The following is a 21,700-nucleotide window of genomic DNA, read 5'->3' on the forward strand; positions in this document are numbered from 1 at the left end:
TGACATCTGGAGAGACAGGTGAACACACACAATCACAGCCAAGATCAGCTAACCTGGAGCAGAAGCCACTATAGCCACAAACTGGTAAAAACATTTACGTGGTAATTTTGACAATCTGCTGCAGGCTAAGTGAGCATTAGCTTGAGACTGAGAAACTCGGGGGTGGGGGGGTGGGGGGAGGGTCCAGTCTTTTTGCGGGGGGGGGGGCACATTTTCATGGATTTTACCACCAGGAATTCTACCAGGTTCTCAAGGTGAACCTTCCAAGAAAAAAATCCCCTTCTGTGTCAGGTAAATTAAATCCAAAAGAAGTAAAAATAAGTAAGTAAAGTAAGTATAAAAAAAAGAAATGAGACATAAGAGTAGAAATGAATGAAATAGAATATAGACAAATAGAGAAAATCAGTGAAAACACAGCTTGTTTTATAAAAACAATCAATCAGGGTGCCTGGGTGGCTCAGTCGGTTAAGTGTCCAACTTCAGCTCAGGTCATGATCTCACGGTTCATGAGTTCGAGCCCCATGTCAGGCTCTGTGCTGACAGCTCGGAGCATGGAGCCTGCTTTGGATTCTGGATCTCTCTCTCTCTCTCTCTCTTTGCCCCTCCCTGCTTGTGCTCTGTCTCTCTCTTGCAAAAATAAATAAACATTACAAAATTTTAAAAATAAATAAATAAAAATAAAAACGATCAATCAAATAAACAATAAACCTCCAGCTAAACTATTTGAGAAACAAAGAAAAGATTAAAGAATTATCAATACCAGGAGTAGAAAAGGAAGCCCTATAAGGATCATACAGACATTTAAAGGATAATGAAGCATGAATCCATACTGCTATAAATAAATAAGTTAATACATGGGACAGAAGATACAACTCTCCCACACAGAAGCATTCCAAATAGTCTCTGTAGATATTCTGCCCTTAAAGATATGGAGCATAATAGTTCCCCACTCCTTCACTGTGGGCTGTGCATAGTGACTTTTTCCCAAAGAGTGCAGTATGGAAAGAGAAGGAAACAAGAGTACATTTACATTGGAGAAGCCTGACAGACACCTCAGCGAGGTGATCAAGGTCAATATCAACAGTGATCGGTCATGTTGATGGCATATCCTCTGATCAGATGCGATCAGAGGGTACTTTACCTCTATGGTCTTCCTTCCAAAAACATTACCCTGCTCTAATCATGAGGCAAATATCAGACAAGTCCCAAAAGAGTGACATTCTCAAAATATCTGGCCAGTAATCTCAAAACCGTCAAGGTCATCAAAAACAAGTTAAGTCTGAGAGAGAAACTGGCACAGCCAAGAGGAGCTAAGGAGATGTGACAATTAACTGTATGTGGGATCCTGGGTGGGGTCCTGGGCCAGAAAACGGACCTGAGGTACCAACTAAGGAAAATGGAGTAGACCATGGAAACAGAGTTAGTTTCCAGCACACTCATGTTAGCAGAAGGACAAAAAGGAGGTCTTTAGGCAGAATAAAAAGACGCACAGGTGCAAGCACAAAAACGTACGATGGAAGAACAAGACTAGACCTGTAGATACATGTGACAGCTTATTAGTAGTAGTAGTAATAATAATAATAATAATAATAATAATAACAATGTCTTATGGGATTTAACTCACATATAAATTTAAATGTGTGACAACAATAACTCACAAAAGACAGGGATACCTGAAGTTGAGGCACTTTTTAAGTTTATTTATTTATTTTGAGAGAGACAGAGACATCATGAGTAGGGGAGGGGCTGAGAGAGAGGGAGAGGGAGAGAATCCCAAGCAGGCTCTGCACTGCAGGGCTTGAACCCACGAAGCCATGAGATTATGACCTGAGCCGAAACCAAGAGCTGGATGCTTAACTGACGGAGCCACCCAGGCACCCTGAAATTAAAGCATTTTGAAATCCAGCATTGTTAGGGAGGTGGTAAACATAATAACCTATAGTTAACCACAAACTATAAGATAAGGATGCATGTTGAAATTACTGGTGTAGCCTCTGTCTGAATGACAGAAGAATGTTCTCACCAATAAGCTAACAGAGGGGGAAATGGACTAAAAGAAATAGCTGAATACTCTTCAAAAAAGGTAAGAAGCTCCATGAGACAGCTGGTCAAATAGAAAAAAAAAAAACTCAGATGATAGACATAAAACCAACAATATCAGTAAGTAAATATAAAACAGGCAGGATACTTGAAATAGAAGACTGTCACACCACATCTTCTAAAATATCAACTATATGCTGCCTATAAGAGACTTACTTTTATTTCTTTTTTTAAAAAGATTTTATTTTTAAGTAATCTCTATACCCAACGTGGGGCTCAAACTTACAACCCTGAGATTAAGAGTCACACATTGCACCGACTGAGGCAGCCAGGTACCACAAGAGACTTACTTTAAATTAGGCACCCAGAGGGGCGCCTGGGTGGCTCAGTCGGTTAAGCGTCCAACTTCAGCTCAGGTCACGATCTCGCGGTCCGTGAGTTCGAGCCCCACGTCGGGCTCTGGGCTGATGGCTCAGAGCCTGGAGCCTGCTTCGGATCCTGTGTCTCCCTCTCTCTCTGCCCCTCCCCCGTTCATGCTCTGTCTCTCTCTGTCTCAAAAATAAATAAACGTTAAAAAAAAATTTTTTTAAATAAAAAAAATAAATACATAAATTAGGCACCCAGAACATTTGAATTGAAAGGGCAGAAAAGCTTACATTGTGCAAACATGCATCAAAAGAAAGTCAAAGTAACTATATCATTATCAGACAAAAATAGCCTTGAAGGCAAGTTGCATTGCTCTGTATCAAGAGTCATGTCATAATGATAAGGGAGATAATTCACAGGAAGGTGCAGCAATTCTAAATCTATGTGTACCCAGTAATTTAGTGTCAACTGAATAAAGTAAAAATCAACAGAATAAAGAAGGAGCTCACTAGACAAATCCAAAATGAGATGAGTGACTTTAACATACTTCTCACAACAGCTGATGGAATGAGCAGGCAACAATTTGATAAGGATACAGAAGGTCTGAAACACAATTAATGAAATCAACCTAATTGACATACTTAGAAAACTGAAGGACCACAATGGAGTACACATTCTTTTCATGGACGTATGGAACATTTACCAAAATTGTCTACGTGTTGGGTCCTAATACAAGCCTCGATATATCTCAAAGGATTGGCTGAAGTCATTTAGGCTTTAGAATTTATTCTCTGATCACAATGGAATTGACTTTAGAATCAGTAATAGGGGCACCTGGGTGGCTCAGTCGGTTGAGCCTCCGACTTCGGCTCAGGTCATGATCTCATGGTCTGTGAGTTTGAGCCCCACGTTGGGCACTGTGCTGACAGCTGAGAGCCTGGAGCCTGCTTGGGATTCTGTGTCTCCCTCTCTCTGATCCTTGCCATTCATGCTCTGTTTCTCTCTGTCTCAAAAATAAATAAGCATTAAAAAAAATTTTTTTTAATAAATAAATAATAAAATAAAGTCAGTAATAAAAGGTAAATTAGAAAATCCCAACTGTGTGGAAATTAAACAATACACTTTTTTAATGCTCATTTTTGAGAGAGAGAGAGAGAGAGAGAGAGAGCGAGCGCGTGTGCACAGGGAAGGGGCAGAGAGAGAGGGAGAGTGAGAATCCTAAGCAGGTTCTGTACTGTCGGTGCAAAGCCTGACTCAGGGCTCAAACCCGTAACTGTGAGATCATGACCTGAGCTGAAGTTGGACACTCAACTGACAAGAGCCACTCAGGCGTCCCTAAACAACACACTCCTTAAATAAACCGTTGGAAGAAGAAGAAATCACAAGGGAAGCTATAACATATTTTAAACTGAATGACAATGAATGGTATACCCAAACTTGTGGATGCAGCTAAGCCTGTACCTAGAGGGCAATGTGTAGCCAACAATTCATACGCGAGGGAAATGAAGGCTAAAAAGCAATGATTTCACATTCTATCTCAAGCAACGAGAAAAAGAAAAGCAAATTAAATCCCAATGAAGGAGAAGGGAAAAAAAGATCATTGACCTCACAGCAGAAATAAACAAATACAGAACAAATACATGAGAAAAGAATGACAGTACGAGGTTGTTACTTTGGGAAGACTAACAAAACTGACAGGCTCCAACCGCTTCAGGGTGGGATGGAGTAATTCCTAGTGCCCTAGCAGACACCCTGACCGGGTTCCCTTTCCAGACTAGCGCCCAGCTCCGGACCTGCATGCAAGTCCCCACACTGCGGGATTTAGGAGACCAAGGCCCTCCAGGGAGCCAGGCCCTGAGAACACGTGGCAAAACGGAAGCCCGGGAGGCGTGGTCTGTTGAACACTGGGCGTCTGCAACGAACGAACGGCTCCTGCCCTGGAGGATCCGGCCAGTTTGGGCGCAGCCAGATGCTGAAAGAATCCAGCTGTGGCCTCTGGCAGGGCAGCCGCTGCCAGAAGGTGGAGAAATACAGACTTGTGATGATGGTGCGCTGGGCGTGGTACAGCGAAAGCGAGCATGTGAGGGACTCTGAACACACAGCTGTCACCCCTTAAAACACGGGCACCGTTGGGAAGCTGTTTGGAGCAAAGCTAAAGAACCAGGTCTACTCACCCTACCCCTGCCACCGCTCCTCAAGAGCACGGCACTTCCTCTGCTCCTCCCCAAGCGTTTTCTTACCTGAGTCATGAGCCCCCTCTCCCCCAACAAGGACAGACAGCCTGGGCTCCGTGCACTGAATCTGACTGGGCCGGCAGATCGAGCATCGAGAACTTCTCTCTGTCCGCGCAACAGTCACAATGCAACGTGATATCAGAAGCCTTTAGCAGCAATACCCTTAAAGGGGCACATGTGGGGAGATGACCCCATAGAGATCAGCTCTCAGGGTCTCTGACTCTGTGGGTGTATCTGTGTCTCTTACTATAACAGCTTCAGTTTGCCCTTTTATAACTTCTTATTTATTTATTAAAAATTTTCTTCAATGTTTATTTGTCTTTGAGAGACAGAGACAGAGCTTGAGTAGGAACGGGCAGAGAGAGAGGGAGACACAGAATCTGAAGCAAGCTCAAGGCTCTGAGCTGTCAGCACAGAGCCAGATGTAGGACTTGAACCCAAGAACCATGAGATCACGACCTGAGCCGAAGTCGGATGCTCAACCGACTGAGCCACCCAGGCGCCCCTAAACTTTTTAAAACCAAAGTATGATTGACATACAATATCCTATTAGTTTTCGGTATACATCATAGTGATTCAATGTTTTTATACGTTACAAAATGATCCCTGCGATAAGTTTAGCTACCACCTGTCACCATGCAAAGTTATTACAGTATTATTGACTGTATTCCCTATGCTGTACATAACATCCCCATGACTTATGTATTTTATAACTGGAAGTCTGGAGCTCGTAATCCCCTTCACCTACGTCACCTATATCACCTATCCCCCTTCACCTATGTCACCAGGCCTTCCCACCTCCGGGAACCCACACTTTCCCGTACCTATGAGTCTCTTCCTTTCTTTTGCTTGTTCCTTTGTTTTGTTTTTTAGATTCCACATGTAAGTGAAATCACATGGTATTGGTCTTTGTCTGACTTACTTCACTGAGCATAATGCCCCCGGGATACATCCATGTGGTCGAAAATGGCAAGAATTCATTCTATGTTTGTCCTTGTTATTGTTCCCTTATTTTTGCTTTTCCCCCTCACGAAACTGACCGTAATATACAACCAAGAGCTTTTACATATCTGTTTTATTTACCGGAGTCGTATGCTCCCAATGGAAGGTTTAAAACCAGACAAAGGAAAATATTTAATACTCAACTTGAAAACAAAATCGACTTCTCCACGAGTCACCATACTCGTTTAATTTGCTCATCCACACCCGAGGCCCTTGCGAGGCTCGATGGTGTTTGTGAAGCTTGGTTTATATTCAGGCCCCTGACCCCCAAGTGGGAAAGGCTGTGTGATTAGGAAGTGATGGTTAGGGGTGGCAAGGGGCCAGTTCCCGGACACGTGAGTCTGACCAGCACCCAAAGGGCGTGGGGTGCTCTGCTGGAAGGAGAGCTCACCTCCTCCTAAGTAAGGCAGGTGAGAAGCCAGAAGGCATAGGCAGCAAGAATCTGGGGCGCTCGGGGTGCGGGGCGGCTGCTACAGACTCTCGCTTTGCTAATATAGGCCTCAGGGGCTGTGTAGGCTTGCTGGTGAGCTCTGCAGCCCTACGTCTGTCTCCAGAGGCCTCAGCTGGGACTCCGGGGATGGGACTAAGGAGAACAGTGAACCGAACAACATACAGTGTATTTACTGTGGACGAAGAGTAACAATGTCCCGTCAGGAACAGCCAATTACAGGGAACTGTAATTGTAAAGCTGCCCTCAAATTCCTGATGGATGGAACAGCTCCATTAGTCTAATTACACAATTAGACTAATGTCGACTCACGTGTCCTTGGATGTTTTGTCATTTCATGTTCCCCATGGGTCCCTGGCCCCAAGCAACGAAACCCCTGCCTTTTCCGCATCCCCATGGGGTTTAGTCCCATACCAAGTGTGAGCAGGCAGCCTCGAAATGTTTACCGAGAGAAACGATGGCAGAGACCATTATGTTCGCCTGCCCGATGTATACTCTCTCCTTCTCCCTTAGGAACGGAACCTTGCTTTTTCTAAAGGTAGTTATGTACCCAGCAAAAAATCACATATATCTGCCTATAAGTCCTCTGCATAACACAGCCTGGTCCATAAGATGAAGCTGCTGAGAGAAGCTTCCAAGAGAGTGAAGAAAGAAAGAGGGAAAGAGAGGAAGGAAGGAAGGAAGGAAGGAAGGAAGGAAGGAAGAGAGAGAGAAAGAGAGGAAGGGAGGAAGGAAGGGAGAGAGAGAGAGAAAGAGAGGAAGGGAGGAAGGAAGGAAGGAAGGAAGGAAGGAAGAGAGAGAGAAAGAGAGGAAGGGAGGAAGGGAGGAAGGGAGGAAGGGAGGAAGGGAGGAAGGAAGGAAGGAAGGAAGGAAGGGAGAGAGAGAGAGAAAGAGAGGAAGGGAGGAAGGAAGGAAGAAAGAGAGAGAGAGAAAGAGAGGAAGGGAGGAAGGAAGGAAGGAAGGAAGGAAGGAAGAGAGAGAGAAAGAGGAAGGAAGGAAGAGAAAGAGAAAGAGAGGAAGGGAGGAAGGAAGGAAGGCAGGAAGAAAGGAAGGGAGGGAGAGAGAGAAAGAGAGGAAGGGAGGGAGGAAGGAAGGAAGGAAGGGAGGGAGAGAGAGAAAGAGAGGAAGGGAGGAAGGAAGGAAGGAAGGGAGGGAGGGAGAGAGAGAAAGAGAGGAAGGGAGGAAGGAAGGAAGAAAGAGAGAGAGAGAAAGAGAGGAAGGGAGGGAGGAAGGAAGGAAGGAAGAGAGAGAGAGAAAGAGAGGAAGGGAGGAAGGGGGGGAGGGAGGAAGGAAGAGAGAAAGAGAGGAAGGGAGGAAGGGAGGGAGGGAGGAAGGAAGAGAGAAAGAGAGGAAGAAAGAAAGAGAGAGAGAAAGGAAGAAAGAAAGAAAGAGAAAGAAAAGAAAAAGAAAAGAAAAGAAAAAGAAAAAAAAAGGAAGGAAGGAAGGAAGGAAGGAAGGAAGGCAGGCAGGCAGGCAGGCAGACTTGTGTGGCTCAAGCCTTTTGCCTTCACCTGCCTCTTCTTTATGGTTGAGAGGTGTGTGTGATGGCTGGTGCTCCAGCAGCTGTGTTCCATGCACGGGCAGGAGGCTGAAAGAGGAGAAAGCTAGAAGCGGCCTGGACCTCTGAGACCCTGCAGAGCTGATACCCTGGCCTGTCCAGATAGCATCTGGGCCCCCTGTTACATGACGGAAAAGTAACCACCTCTCTTACATAAGACACGGTTTTGGGGTTTTTCTGCTAACTCAGCATGTGCAGGAGAGGGCAAGAAGAAAAGAAAAGCACCCAGAGAGGGAATATAAAGGTTGTAGATCACCCTGGAGTTCAATGCCAGTTTTCCTGCACCACTGCCGGTTCTCAACTTGTCATCTAAATAAAACGACACGTTACGAAGTGTGAGAAAGTCACAGGCCATGCGGTACAGCAGCCAAAGCAGACAATGATCAGGGAGAGGGGCATTTCCTGGGAGACAGATACGCCTTCAGGGCTGCCGTGAGAGATGGTTTAACGTCGGGTGCAACGTGCCCAGACCAGATCTAGTGGCGTTCCAGAAAGAATAGCCCCCCCACCGTCCCCAGAGGAAACGACCCATTTAACCACAGAAAGCACACCGAGGTCATTAAGACCCCCACAGCTCTGCCTCTGGCAGGACTGTCGACTCCGTGTGCTGTTGCTGGTCACCTCGCTCTCCAGAAACTCTGAAATCTTTTATATTAAAGAGAGAAAAAAGAGGGGGAGACAGGCTATTAGTTAACAAATGAATCCTACTGTAGACAAAATCTTCCTGACCGAGGTGGTGAAACGTGAAACGGTGTTCCCAGCAATGACAACACAGGGGCTCCCAGGATTTGGTGACCCCTAAGTTCCCACCCGCTTGGAGATTCTATTACACCTTTCGCTCGCTGAACCTGTACGGCCGGCCACTGGTTAGGCAATGGCTGGTGAGAATAAATAATCAGCATTTCTCATGTAGAGGACAAGGCATCTGGACCAAGGCTAAGCGCTGCCTACGTTCAAATTATGAACAACCGCATGCAGGCATAATTGGGCAAGCAGGTGCATGTGACTGAGAGCCTCACTCCCAAGTCCTCTGGGATGAAAAATCGGCAACCACCGCATCAAACTAATTGGGGCGGTACAGATCTGGGGGGAAAGGAGGGCAAGAACACTGCATACCCATGACCAAAATGATAGGAAGAAATTGCAGAACACTGTTAGTAAAATGAATGTTCGTCTTCCAAAATCCTGAGGCCAGATACAACCTCAAAGCTGCCAGCAATTATATCCAGCAACGCCACCTTACACCCAGCAAACCCACCCGGCAAGGGTCTGAGGCTGAGAGAGACTGACGTGGATTCCAGTCCAAGTGCCCGAACGGCTTACCAGCTGAACAACGCTGAGCCGCTGTCCTAACTCCGAGCTTCGGTCCCCTCAACCTGCGGAACGGGCACAGTGTCACGTCCACCCCACAGCGTCTCTGTGAGGATTAGGGATCAGATGCGCGAAGCAACAGGGCGCAATGTGGGCGCACAGGAGGGGCTGGACCTCTGGTGGCCGTGGTGATGAGCACGCTCAGCATGGTCACTTTCCAGGGGCGGCCGTCATTGTCATCGCAGCTATTACTGCTGTTACTACGATTACACACTTGCTATTGTCATTTATCCTTGAAGACCTCAGAGGAGTCGATTCCAAAGGTTTCCTTACCGTTACCACTGAAGTTCGACATTCCCAAGCCTTCGATGTCCAGATGCCCTGCATTATGTCTAATCTAAACTCTTGTTTCTTTCTGTGGTGTAAGACCATTTCTCCAGCTCCAACCTCCCTGGTAGGAGAAGCGCCTTGATCTAGAAACAAGCTCTTTGATTAACAATGGAGCTTATATTTACATAATGCTTTGAAGTTATTAGCTTTTGAAGTTCAAACCTAGGTCCCAGGTGGACTGTTTAAAATCACCCCATGGTTGTTGATCTTTGGGCTAAAAGGCTGGTCAACGACAGGATGCTTCCCAAAGGTTAAACCCCACAAGTCACCAGGGGGGACATCAGCCGATAATCTGCCTCATCGGGTTCACAGCGAACTGGTCGTTAAAACACCCATCAACTTTTCTCCCGGCATGTTGGCCCTGTCCTTTTGTGGTTTCTCCTTCCCTGTCGCCTCACCGTGGGCACACCTTCAGGAGGCAGGGGAGTCTTGGGGAAGCCAGGAGATCCGAGAGGGAGAAGGAGAGGCACTCAGGCACTGCCAGGAAGCAGGCAAAAGAACAAGTGTTCTAGTAGGTGCCCCTCAAGGTCAGCAAGAACACACGGAAACTCAGGGGGCGGAGGAGGGGGCTTGGGTGGGCTTGGGCATCGCCACGGGCGGTGTGGGAGCCAGCCTCATGCCTAGAAATCCTGATGGGCTTTCGACACACCCGTCTCCCTCCGTCCCCAATCGGCGTCCGTCCTGGGCTCCCCTGGGGACTCTATAGTTACTCTTCAAGCCCATCCACTCATTCAGTAAATGTAGGGCCCTGCTTCACGCCAAGCATCTGGGATGCATCACTGTCCCAAAGACACAAAAATGTCTACCTTCGGAGCATACGTTTTAATGGAGGAAATCGAGCAAACAGCAGAGCGAAGGAATGAACGGAAGGGTTCTAAGCACAAGATGTGTGGTAGTGGGTGGTAACATCGCGAGAAGAAAGATGGGGTAAAGGAGATCGAGGTGGGAGAGCAGGTTGTATTTGCCATAGGAATGACAGTCCTCCAGGTGGAGGGGACAGCCCGTGCCAAGGCGGAGCGGTCTGCGGGAGAGGAGGAGGCTGGCGTGGCCGGAGCGAAGTGAGCAGCGGGGAGGGCGGGAAGAGTGGAAATCAGAGAGATAATGAGGGGCTGGGCGGCGCGGGAGCCTCTAGGCCGTGTGAGGACTCTGGTTTGTATGCGAGCGAGGTGGGGGGCCGTGGGAGGGTTCCGAGCAGGAGTGGCCCCTTCTGTCGGACCTGTTGGAGTGTGACTCTGGCTGCTGGGTTGAGAACACACAAAGCCCGTTGGCTCTGTTCATGCACCGGCGGTGGGTGTGAGACAAAGAGGAGAGTCAGGAAGACCCCAGACTGGAGCCCCCGGCAACTGGGAAGAGGTCGTCCTTGAGTATGGCCAGGCTGCCAGCAGAACGGCCTTGGCGAGAACACGGGCGTCTCTAGACGCCCGCGTGAAGAAGTCCAGCGGGCAGGCGGGGAGCAGAGACTGAAGTTTTAGGACGGTGCTCCGGGATGCGAACTAGAGGTGCCCGCAAGGGGGTCGCTGGCCTAGCAATGGTGCAGAAGCCCTGGGATGGAAGAACCCGCCGCTGAGCTTAGTGGCCTGTTCTCGGGCGAGCAGTGGAAAGAGCTGTGCGGGGGGGTCTGCGGTCTGGGCGGGCGTCCCCGCTCTGCCGCCACCCACCGCCCTTCTCTAAGGGAAGCACCGTCCCTCTGAACAACCAGCGGCAGCCTGGTGGGTTCCTGGTCTCCTGTGAACCTGTGAACCGACTCCATAGTCGAGAGCATTGAGCACTACGGTCGTTCTAGACTGTGGGGCGTGAGGGGTCGGGACTGTGCCAGGGGACTTGGGGACAAAGGAGTCTAGGACAAGGCACCCTGGGAGCATCAGGTGATTCACACCCACATACCACCATCCGTCCCGCTCGCCGGAGTTACCGATGACTGATTATCAGCCAGCCGGTCCCTCAAACCAGAGATTGAGGAACTATCCTTGCCCATTTGCCTCTTTCTTATCCATTACCCATTCTCCCCAAATATTTCTTGAATCTGTCCCCCTCACCATGCCCCATGTCTGCACATCATCCAGTCTTGGGGGGGTGGCGGGAGGTCTGGGCTGTTTCAGTAGCTGCCCAGCCCACCCCCAGGCAGATAAATAGTAGCTACTGATATAATTATTCTCTTCTTGGAAATACATTTCATTGCCTTCTTCTAAATTTGTCCACACAGACACTGCTACATATTAACTGCAATGCTTTTCTTAAAAATAGCTGGAGATGATTAGCTGGAGGGGTCGTAACAGGAATTTTAAGCAATCATTGAAATTAATTCCTGAGAAGTCTGTGCAGAACCCTTCAAGCTGAGTCCTTTCTGGCAGAACCTTCCAGCTCCCACAAGCGCATGCAAATCAGCACTCTGAGCTTCCCAGCTTTTCCTGCCAGATTTTTTTTTTTTTTTTTTCACTTTCTCGAGGCACAAACCCCAGCTCTGTGACCACAGCATCACCAAACTCCTCGCTGGCAGGGAAGGGGCCTGAGAAGTTTTTGTTCCCAGCACCGCCGTTCTGCCCCAGGATGAGCTCCACGCGCAACGCATAGAGCCAGGCACCCCGCAGCCGTCCGGAGCGACACTTCAGTGAATGCTTTGTTCGAAAGTTTAAATATCCCAAACTAGCCACATCCATACGTATCCTCTGAAGGAAGTTGCCAAGGACATTTTTGGCCAAAAGAATCCTTTCACGTTGTTGAACGATGCCTAGAAATGAATGCGCTTTGCCGGTAAGGGAATGAACCCTCACTGAAAATGTAAGGCCTACTCTTTAAAGCCTGTTCGTATGAACCTCTCCAGGAGCAAAAGAAAACCCAGAAACACAGAGAAACCCATTCCCCTACCTTCTTGAAGTCATGCACGTTAATTTTGCCATCCGGCTCCTTGCTGGAGTCAGGAAATATTTTTTGGAATGCTGGGTCCTGCTGCTGTATGCATCTTTTGAGTTTTTCGATCACTTCCTCCTTAGTCATTTTCTTGGTCAGGGTGCTTTTGTCCCCAGTGGGCTTGGTTCTAAAATCACAATCGGGAATTTAGCAGAGTGCTTCCTACAGACCTCACCCAATTTCGATTCAACCCAAGGCAACAGGAGGCCTACCAGCCCCTTCTCACAAACAAGGAACCAGATTCTCAGATAGATGGAGTGGCTGGGGAACTTCTTACCCGCCCATGGCTTGTGGGTTCCAGAGAGGTCCGCAGCACTGTGTCAGGTGAAAACTCTTCCCGTGTGGCGAGTATGTGGCCACAGGCCGGAGCAGGGAGCTCCAGGAAATTGTTATCCTTGTGCTAAGGTTCTCAACTGGGCTTTGAGCTGGCTCAATAGGGCATGTGACTGGCCGACATGGGGGGGGAAAGTAAATATTTGTGTGAAGTCGGGAGATGAAAAGTCACAGCCCTTTACAAAGCTTTAAATTAAATAGGCCATTTAGAGACAGCCAGGTCCAAAAAGTCATCAAACAGCCATGGGAAGGAAGAGAAGTTTGCAATTATTTCAAGTTGATTTATACAGTCAACTGGATTTATCAAATCCAGATTTTATGCCACGTGCTATGTGGGGGAGAGAGTGTGCAGTTGAGGATAATGAATTCTTCAGCTCTCCAGAAGTCTCTGGGACCCCACTGGAGTCGGGGAAGGGGAAGAGCTGAGCCTTTCTCTTGGAGAAAGGACTTCTCCTCTCCTGCTGCTTCCATCAGCTTTGAAGAGCTCTCCGGGAATGCCCACATTTTATAAAACACATAATTATCACTACTTCTTCCATTGGTTTTAGGAGGCAGACATATCTTGTCACAGACTATTTAACCTTTCCCTTAAAATACCATCCTTCTGCCCATTTATAAAGCTACCGCTGAAATGTCTAGATATTCAAATTTCATTAGCACAGCATTAAAATATTCCCACTGCTCTATACTTAAGAACTTTTTAAAGGGAAATGACAGAGCGAAGTCTGCTGAATAGGTCTACGTTTTAACTTTCCTTGTGGATTTATTATAAGCTATGAACCAGCAAGTTAAAATAGTATCTTTTCATTAGACTAAACCTATATTTTTCAAAATGAGGAAGGGCTAGAATATTCATCAGTCCGATGTTTAATAGATTGCTAAGCATGTTTTATTGTTACAATTCAATTTGGTGATCATTTGAATAATTCTATCATTCATGTCAGAAAACGTTAACTGGTTTAATGGGTATATTTTACCATAAATATTAAACAGTCGTAAGAGGTCTAAGTTTCTGGAAAAGAACAAATGTGAACGCAGGCATGTAATGGTTGTGTGGCAGACAGGTTCTCTGGGAGTTGAAGGTCCTGGGTTCTTGACCCAGGGTGGCCACTAAGTTTGCGAGTAACCTGAGGTCAGTCCCCAGACCTTGCAGACCTAAATGCTTTCATTTCCAGAACTAATAGGTCAACCCACTAATCCCTAAGATCTCTGCTTGCTCTCAACTCCCCTGACTCTACTCGCTGTATGTATGGTTTGCCACTTTTCTCATTTAAGTAATAAAATACGAAGACATGCGTTTAGTTAATGAGTATTTACGAACCACCTCCCCTCCAACAGACACTGTGGTTTTGATACGCGCCTTCCTTTTGTTCCGTTTTACCTCTCAGGAAGGTCTGGCTGCTGCTGTTCCCCTTCATGAAAATGTTCACTGAACACTTGATCCTTCGGAACAAGAGCTGGAGAGATGGTGGGTGGGCCGCTAATTCCGACGCGTGCCAAAAGTTTCTTGTAAAGGATTCTTCCTGAAGTGGTATCCTGAAACCTACTGCAGAGTCTGAATTTTTAAAATAATGAGAACACACCCATTAGGATGGCGGAAATGAAAAAGACCGACCCTACCCAGTGCTGACGAGGATGGGAATCCCTGTGGCTGGTGAGGTACAAAATGGTGCGACCATTCTGGGAGACACCTTGAACACTCACCTGGCACATACACCTTGAACGTACACCTCGCATACACACCTTAAATACATACTCATCCAGAGGAACCAGCCCCTCTGCCCTCGGGTGTCTACCCAAGAGAAATAGAGATGTACGTCAATAGAAAGACCTGTACAATCTATTCAGCTTTATATGCAGGAGCCAAACACTGGAAACAACCCAAATGTCCCCCATATGAGCGGCTCCACAAGCTGTGGGAAGGAATGGAATACTACTCAGCAATAAAAAGAGACCAGCTGCACATGCACGTAACAACGTGAATGAATCTCAGAATCATGATGCTTGGGGAACAGGGCCTGACCAAAAGGAGAGCATCCCACATGCTTTCGTTTATATACAACCCTAGAGAATTCAAAGTCATGTGCAGTGATGGAACGCAGATCAGAGGTTGCTAGGGCCGCAGAAGAGATGACTCACAGAAGGGCATGAGGAAGCTTTGCAGGGCGGGGCGGGGGAGGGATGGAAATGTTCGATATCTTGACTGATGGCTTGTGAAGGCTTCATAGATATATGCACATGATGGAGGTCCTCGACCTGTATCATCTAAATACGCGCAGTTTATAGTTTGTGAAGAATGCTGCAATAAAGATATAACACATACAAAAAGAATAATTTTTTTAAATTGCAAGTTCTGGTGTGGAATCATGGAAGTACCTATAGTGGAAATTTGGCATAGGTAAATATTTTAGAAAAATGTAGGAACCCACCAATAGGGCAAGGACTACTTTTCTCCCCCCCACATTTTAGTTGTTAATATTTTTCTAATCATAAAAGTTGTACATGCTCATTGTGGCAAGCTTGGTAAAGCCTAGAGACCAAAACAATATTCCACGTATTTGTTAAAATACAAAAGGCAACAGAGCGCAGTGACTCCGGGTGCGGGCCCTGGAATCTGCCTCCCTGGGCTTGAATATCAGCTCTGGACTTAACAGTCCCATGACTGGGGGCAGCAGGCAGGAGGTGTGGTGGGTGGGCACTTCCAGGGCAAGCGGGGGGGGGAGGGATCCGAACTATTTTCATACAAGCACTACCCCGCGCCTCTCGTGCACAGTGGGTTTATCCGAGGCCACATGACGTGTGACAAGCGCCAGAATGTGTGGTCAGGCAGGTTGTGTCCTCTAACGTTTTCAAAGGCTGTACGAATGTTTCGGGTATAAATGAGGAGCTAGAGGGAGTTTTCAGAGGTTAGCTTAGTTTCTTGACAGCCTTTTACCAGCTCATTACCAGCTACCTGTGCCTACACCTGCTCTAATCTCTGTACCCTCCTCATCACCCAATATGTCATTATTTTGAAACCCCCAGGTTTCTCCGGAGCCTACAGGGAAACGCAACGGGGAAATACACGTTGATCTTCTGCAATAACGTTTTCCAAAGGTCTCAGTCTGAATTTCTAATACAGTCATACTGAGAGATCCATTCCACATAACAAAAACTCTGAGGCCCTCAAGAACTTTTAAGCCTATCAGAGGGTAGAGAATCGCCGACCTGGGGCACATCACCTTTTCTACGCCTCAGTTTCCTCGTCTATAAAATGCACCTACCTCAGAGGACTACTATAAGCATTAAGTAACACGATCCATAGAAGGCTCCTAGCACTACACGGACGTGTGCATGCGCTCAAGAAACAGCAGCTGTAATAACAGCATCGCGATTATCACGATGATGCTTTACACACAACCAGGGGCACCGCACGAGCTTGGAGGCCATCCTCGGTTCAGGAAGCTCCGGCCATGGATAGAACTGCTTCGAGAAATATTTATGCGGCCAGGTAAATGACACCGTGCTAAGCGTCACAGCTACAACTGTGAACAGACAAAACAGTCCGCACCTCATGGGGCCAAGCGGCCGGGAAAGTAGGCATTTGGAACTGAGGGAAGAGGCCATCTAGAAGCCCAGACGTGAGAGAGCTGCGTGTTTTCAGGAAACAGAAAGCAGCTCAGTCCGGGCTGGATGGAGAGCAGCGGAAGTAAACGTTTCTTAAGTTCAGCGCTGGATGGAGGGCTCTGCGTCTAGGATCTCCCTTGACCCTTACCACATTCTCCTAAGTAACGTCTGAGCAAGGAAATCGAGGCTCAGAGAGGTTAAGGAACTTGCCCAAGTGCACAGCTAGTTCAGGGCTGAGCAGGGATGTGAACCCAGGCAGTCTGGCTGCAGAGCCCGGGCTCTGGGGGTGCGACGATCATGAGGGGCCTGGGAAGTCATTCTTAAAAGCGTCTGGATGTCTTCCTAACAGCGACAGGATGCAAGTGTTTTAAGCAGGGATTAGCATGAACAGATCTGTAGTTGTGACTGGAGACTGGAGAATGGATCAGACGCACTCCCATCTCGAAGACCCAACTATCTGCATGACCGATCCACTGGATTTCATTCATTCATTCTTTCTTTCTTTCCTTCTTTCTTTTTTTTTTTTTAATTTGAGAGACAGAGAGCTAGGAGAGGGACAGAGGGAGAGACGGAGAGGGAGAGGGAGAGGGAGAGGGAGAGGGAGAGGGAGAGGGAGAGGGAGAGGGAGAGGGAGAGGGAATCTTAAGCCCAGATGTGGGGCTCAATCCTATGACCCTGGGATCATGACCTGAGCTGAAATCAAGAGTCAGAGGCTCAACTGACTGAGACACCCAGGTGCCCCAGCTTATTTATTTTTCTTTCTTCCTTCCTCCCTTCCCCCTTCCTCCCTCCCTCCCTTCTTCCCTCCTTTTCTTCTTTCCTCTTCCCTTCTTCCTTCCCTCTTCCTTCCTCCCTCCCTTCCTCCCTTCTTCCCTCCTTTTCTTCTTTCCTCCTCCCTCCCTCCCTTCCCCCCTCCCTCCCTCCTTCCCCCTTTCTTCCTTCCTCCCTGCCGCCCTCCCTTCCTCCCTTCTTTCCCCCTTTTCTTCTTTCCTCCCTCCCTTCCTTCCTTTCATCCTTCACTCAACACTTACTAAGCCCTGACCACACGCGGACGCTGTTCCACCCCGGGTACTGGAGCTTCGGGAGTCAATCACTTCTCAACGCTGCATTCTCCACCCTCCTTGCAAGCTCACTGCACGTGCTGGGTCCACCTCGCCCCTTCCAGCCCCACGGGTCGTGCTTCCCTCCTGAGGCCTAGTCTGCTAAGGCAACAGCCACTCTGTGTGAGTGCTCACCCCGTGCTTCGGTCCCGCGTGCCCCCTGACCCCCAGACTTCCTCCTGCTCCCTGAGCAACCCACACCACAGGCTCTGGACCGTCACCCTGACCAGAATTCTCCGCCTCCCTTGCTGGCTGTGCCAGCCAGGTCACTGGTGAGTGGGTGGTATTCCGCCAGGTCCTACCCGCATCCTCTCACCTCGGACGGTCTGCTATGTGCTCCCAGATGAACCCCTGCCGAACAGATGCTCAGGCCGTCCGTGCAAGGAAGACTCCAGAACCGTGCTGCAGCCCAGGCCGCTCTGTGCACCCACACCCTCTGGGAGTCTCCTTCTGGAGTGTCACTCCGTGTTTCCTAACTGGCCGACGACACTGCCTCCGGCCGGCATCGGGCCCCCCTCCCCCGCCCCGTCCACCTCCACGTCCAGTCACCGGGTCTCATCCTTCTGTCAAGCTTACCACCTGCAGCCGCCCCTCTGCGGTGCCACCGCCACCGCCGCGTCACCCACCCGTCCTCCTCTCGCCCTGCGCTTTCTCCACGGTAATCCTTGCAAAGCACAAATCGGAAATTGTCACCTGACCCCTGGGCTGTGCTTGTCCACCACGGCTGCACGTGAGAGCCAGTGGGGGCTTCAATATAACGGTGCCCTGGACAGGGCATGGGCACTGGGGGTTTCAGAGCTCTCCAGATGATTCTAAGATGCTGCTAGGGAACCAGATGACCTGTCAAGACGCCCTGCCGGCTGACCCGTCCCCTGGTGGGGCTGGGTCATTCCTGCCTGGCCCTCGGCAGCAGCCCTGCTGTTCCTCCCTGTATAACTTCCTGCCCCGACAGCCCCACGTGACTCGCCAGCCGCCCAATGTGCCTCCACTCCTCTGCACACTCGCTTCTTCCCCTGCCCGGGCCCCACCCAGTCCCCCCTGAGCTCCCTCTAGAATCTTCTCTGGACTTGCTGCCACCTGTCTCTCCCCTTTCCCATGTTTCCCACCCTCCAGCAAACCGGCCTTTCTGCAAACGTCCAATAAACTCAGATGAACGCAAACACTGAGCTCTGCGAGCCCCTCCTGCTCGGGAAAGCCTTGGCCTCACCCTTTTCCCGTAAACCCTTCTTTTCCTACAAAAACCAACCCCAGGGAAAACGGGTCAGGAAACAGGAATGTTCACAGAGAGGAGACTCAAGCGGCCGACAGCTACCAGGAGACCGACTGTGTTTTGGGTCACCTGAAATCGATGTAATGCAATCAAAAGCGACAAATACAAGATTTTAAACTTTCCACGCGAGAGGACTGAAAGGGAATTAGAGTAACTTCCTTCCCCCCGCCTCTATTGGATTTCCACCGAAAGTAATCTCCCAGATCACCGTCCACAGCAGGACACATGCACCAGTCTCTAAGGTCATGCAGCTCCGAGTCCTACAGCAACAAGCTTCAGCGGACAGCGGGACGTTCGGGTAGTGATGTGGGAAGCGCCACCCCCTGCAGAATGGCAAGATTCGGGCCGTAGGTTCTCGAGGTCACTGCAGAGAGGGAGGCAAGGGGCCCCACGCCCCAAGGGCAGCCGTGGGCAGGGTGAACGAGACACAGGGGCAGGAGACCCTCAGGGGCCCTCTTCCCTCTCTTAAGTTCCCTGCCCCCCTCCAGCTTCACTCAGCCACCACGAGGCAAGTTTTAAACTCAAGTGAGATAGAACCACAATCCCGGCGTCTCTCCACAGGATGGCTGATCGTAGCCAGACGCCCCGGGAGGGAAAAACGGTGTCACGATTGAGAGCAGGGAAGTCACGGAGACCGGGAAGGAACGAGGCTGCACACAGCCTCCGGGCTACACGACTCTGAATAGCTACGTGGCTTCTCCAGACCTCGGCTTCCTTACCCACGAAAAGGAGTAGCAGCCACCTTCCGTGGTTGTCGCGAGGACTAAATCATAGAGCACATGCCCAACTCTCGACCAGTGTCCTACGTTAGTAAGCACCCGGTAACCAGCAGTTATTATCAGTCCTCCCTATCGCTACTGCAAACATATGTAGGAAAAGGTTGAGGATTATAAACGGGCTTGATGAAAACACAACACGGATTAATTTTGTTACCAAGAAACTTACTTCAGTAAACGCTCAGCTGTTAAAAAGGGGCAGAAGATGTGCATGATTTTCTTGAAATTATTTTGACCAATGAGCCCTGTGTCTCCGAGGTCATATGCCTGTAGCATTTTATAGAAGGCTTGTAGATTCCTAGTAATTGAGTCATGGACGATCTCTTCCACCTATCATAAAAAAAAGCAAACAAACACATCTACCAAGCGGCACATTTGTAACCTGGGGTGGTGGCACCCTGGGACCACGTGGGAAGTGTTACTTACTGAATCCCAAGCCAGGAAGAGAGGCGTTTTGGGGTCTGCAACTTGTTTTCCTGTCTAATTGGGAAAGAGAAAAGTATATAAACACACATCACTCATAAAGGCAGGAGGACCTTTGGAGGCAGACAGACTTGGACTGTCAGCCCTGCTCCTGATTCGCCAATTCACTTTGAGTTCGTGAGCAAATGAGTTTGCCCACTAATCCCCACCTGGAAATGGGGATAATAGCATTCGACCTGAACTTATTTAAAAAAAAAAAAAAAAAAAAGTACAATAAACGTAAAAGAAGTCTATCACCTAGTAAGTAAATGCAACATAAAACACCAAATGGGATGGCATTTCTGCCTTTCAGAATAGTAAAAATGAGAAAGGAGGCCTATTGCCAGTATCGACACGGGATAATCGTGGACAGTCTGCTAATCCACAGGCCGTGGGGCGGCAGCAACCACCTGTGGGGGTGGCGAGGGAACAGAGGTGGAAGAAACACTTGACTGTCACCGTGTTCCCGTTTGCACCTTTTGCATTTTGTACTTTACACATATATTCCCCTTCTCAAATGATTAAGCTAACTTAAAGAATAAAATGTATCCTTTGACCCAATAGTGCCATTTCTAGAAATCTATACTAAAAGAATACTCATAGGGTGGTTAAAAAAGCAGGCACCACAATATTCACTGTAGCAAAATTTATAAAAGGGGAAAAACCAAACACCTGGATTGCAACAGGGAATCGTTACTCTGTATCTTTTAAGATCATACAGAATTTTTATGAACAGTGTTAACAGCATGTTAATAAGGGACAGCATGGACTGAAAAGTCATTAATTATAGGATCTCATTTCATTTTATTTTATTTTAAGTTTATTTATTTATTTTGAGAGAGAAAGTGTGTGAGTGGGGGAAGGACAGGGAGAGAAGGAGAGGGAGAGAATCCCAGGCAGGCTCCACACCGTCAGCACAGAGGCTCAAACTCATGAACCGTGAGATCATGCCCTGAGCTGAAATCAAGAGGCGGATGCTTAACCAACTGAGCCACCCAGGTGCCCCTATAGTATCTCATTTTAAAATAGAATAGAGATCATATATCGAAGTATGTATCTAACTCATAAAATTGCACAAATTAAATATGCGCAGCTTTTGGATAATAACGGCAACAAAGCTGAAAACAACGTGTGTGTGGGTGTACAGGTTCATAAGCACATACAACAAAGGGTAACAGTGAGTGGGTAACAACTCCTCAACGTTAGAATTAGTGGTGTTTTTCTTTTCCTTCTATGTGCGTACCTGTGTTTTCTAATTTTTCTGGTTCGTTCGTATATGTTCATTCATCCACTCACCGCACTGTTTTGTGAGTGTGCCCGGCACCGGGCTAGCCCCCGTGGCCACGATGGGCCTCTGTCTTTGTGGAGACGTGACCACATAATGACAAAGTTGTGACACCACGATTGGGCAGGTGTGTGAGGTCGGTGGCTGCCAGAGGTGCCACAGAGGGTCCCTGGGAAGGCACCGGTGCCCCAAGACCTGCAGAATGCCCCAGCAGGGGAGAGCAGCATGGATGGAATCCTGGCAGGAGCTGCAGCACCCCAAGAATGGAGGAGGGACCTGGGGGCGCCCGAGGACCCGAGCCAGTGTGGCCTATGAGGCTTCTGGGAGCTGGGCAGCAAGGCTGGACCATGTGGGCCCCTTACCAACCAGGGTAGGAACTTCAGCTTTTACCTAGGAGCCCTGACACCCATCTGAGGCTTTTAAGCGTGGAGGCTGATGGGTGTGGTTCATATTAAGCAAAGACCATGCCACTTGCCACGTGGAGAGCAGATGGTTTCCATGTCCATGTTTTGTTTTTAATTTTTTATGTTTATTTTCGAGAGAAACACAGTGAGAGCAGAGGAGGGGCAGAGAGAGAGAGAGAGACACAGAATCCGAGCAGGCTCCAGCCTC

General features: G+C 48.5%; 1 protein-coding gene across 9 annotated transcripts in view; it reads right to left on the reverse strand.

Moving 5' to 3' along the window:
- The window catches only part of EFCAB6 (EF-hand calcium binding domain 6), a 244,332-nt gene that overhangs the window by 99,311 nt on the left and 123,321 nt on the right, over positions 1-21,700 (reverse strand). For all 9 annotated transcript variants that reach the window (XM_078449363.2, XM_078449359.2, XM_078449361.2 and 6 more), the window contains 3 exons: positions 19,511-19,671; positions 13,971-14,144; positions 12,215-12,383 (listed from right to left, as the gene is read on the reverse strand). In XM_078449363.2, the coding sequence (XP_078305489.2) occupies positions 12,215-12,383; positions 13,971-14,144; positions 19,511-19,671 (504 nt within the window). The remainder of the gene's footprint in view (positions 1-12,214; positions 12,384-13,970; positions 14,145-19,510; positions 19,672-21,700) is intronic.

The sequence above is a fragment of the Panthera onca genome, chromosome B4, assembly GCF_046562875.1.
Source record: "Panthera onca isolate mPanOnc1 chromosome B4, mPanOnc1 haplotype 2, whole genome shotgun sequence".
In the NCBI taxonomy this organism is placed as follows: Eukaryota; Metazoa; Chordata; class Mammalia; order Carnivora; family Felidae; genus Panthera; species Panthera onca.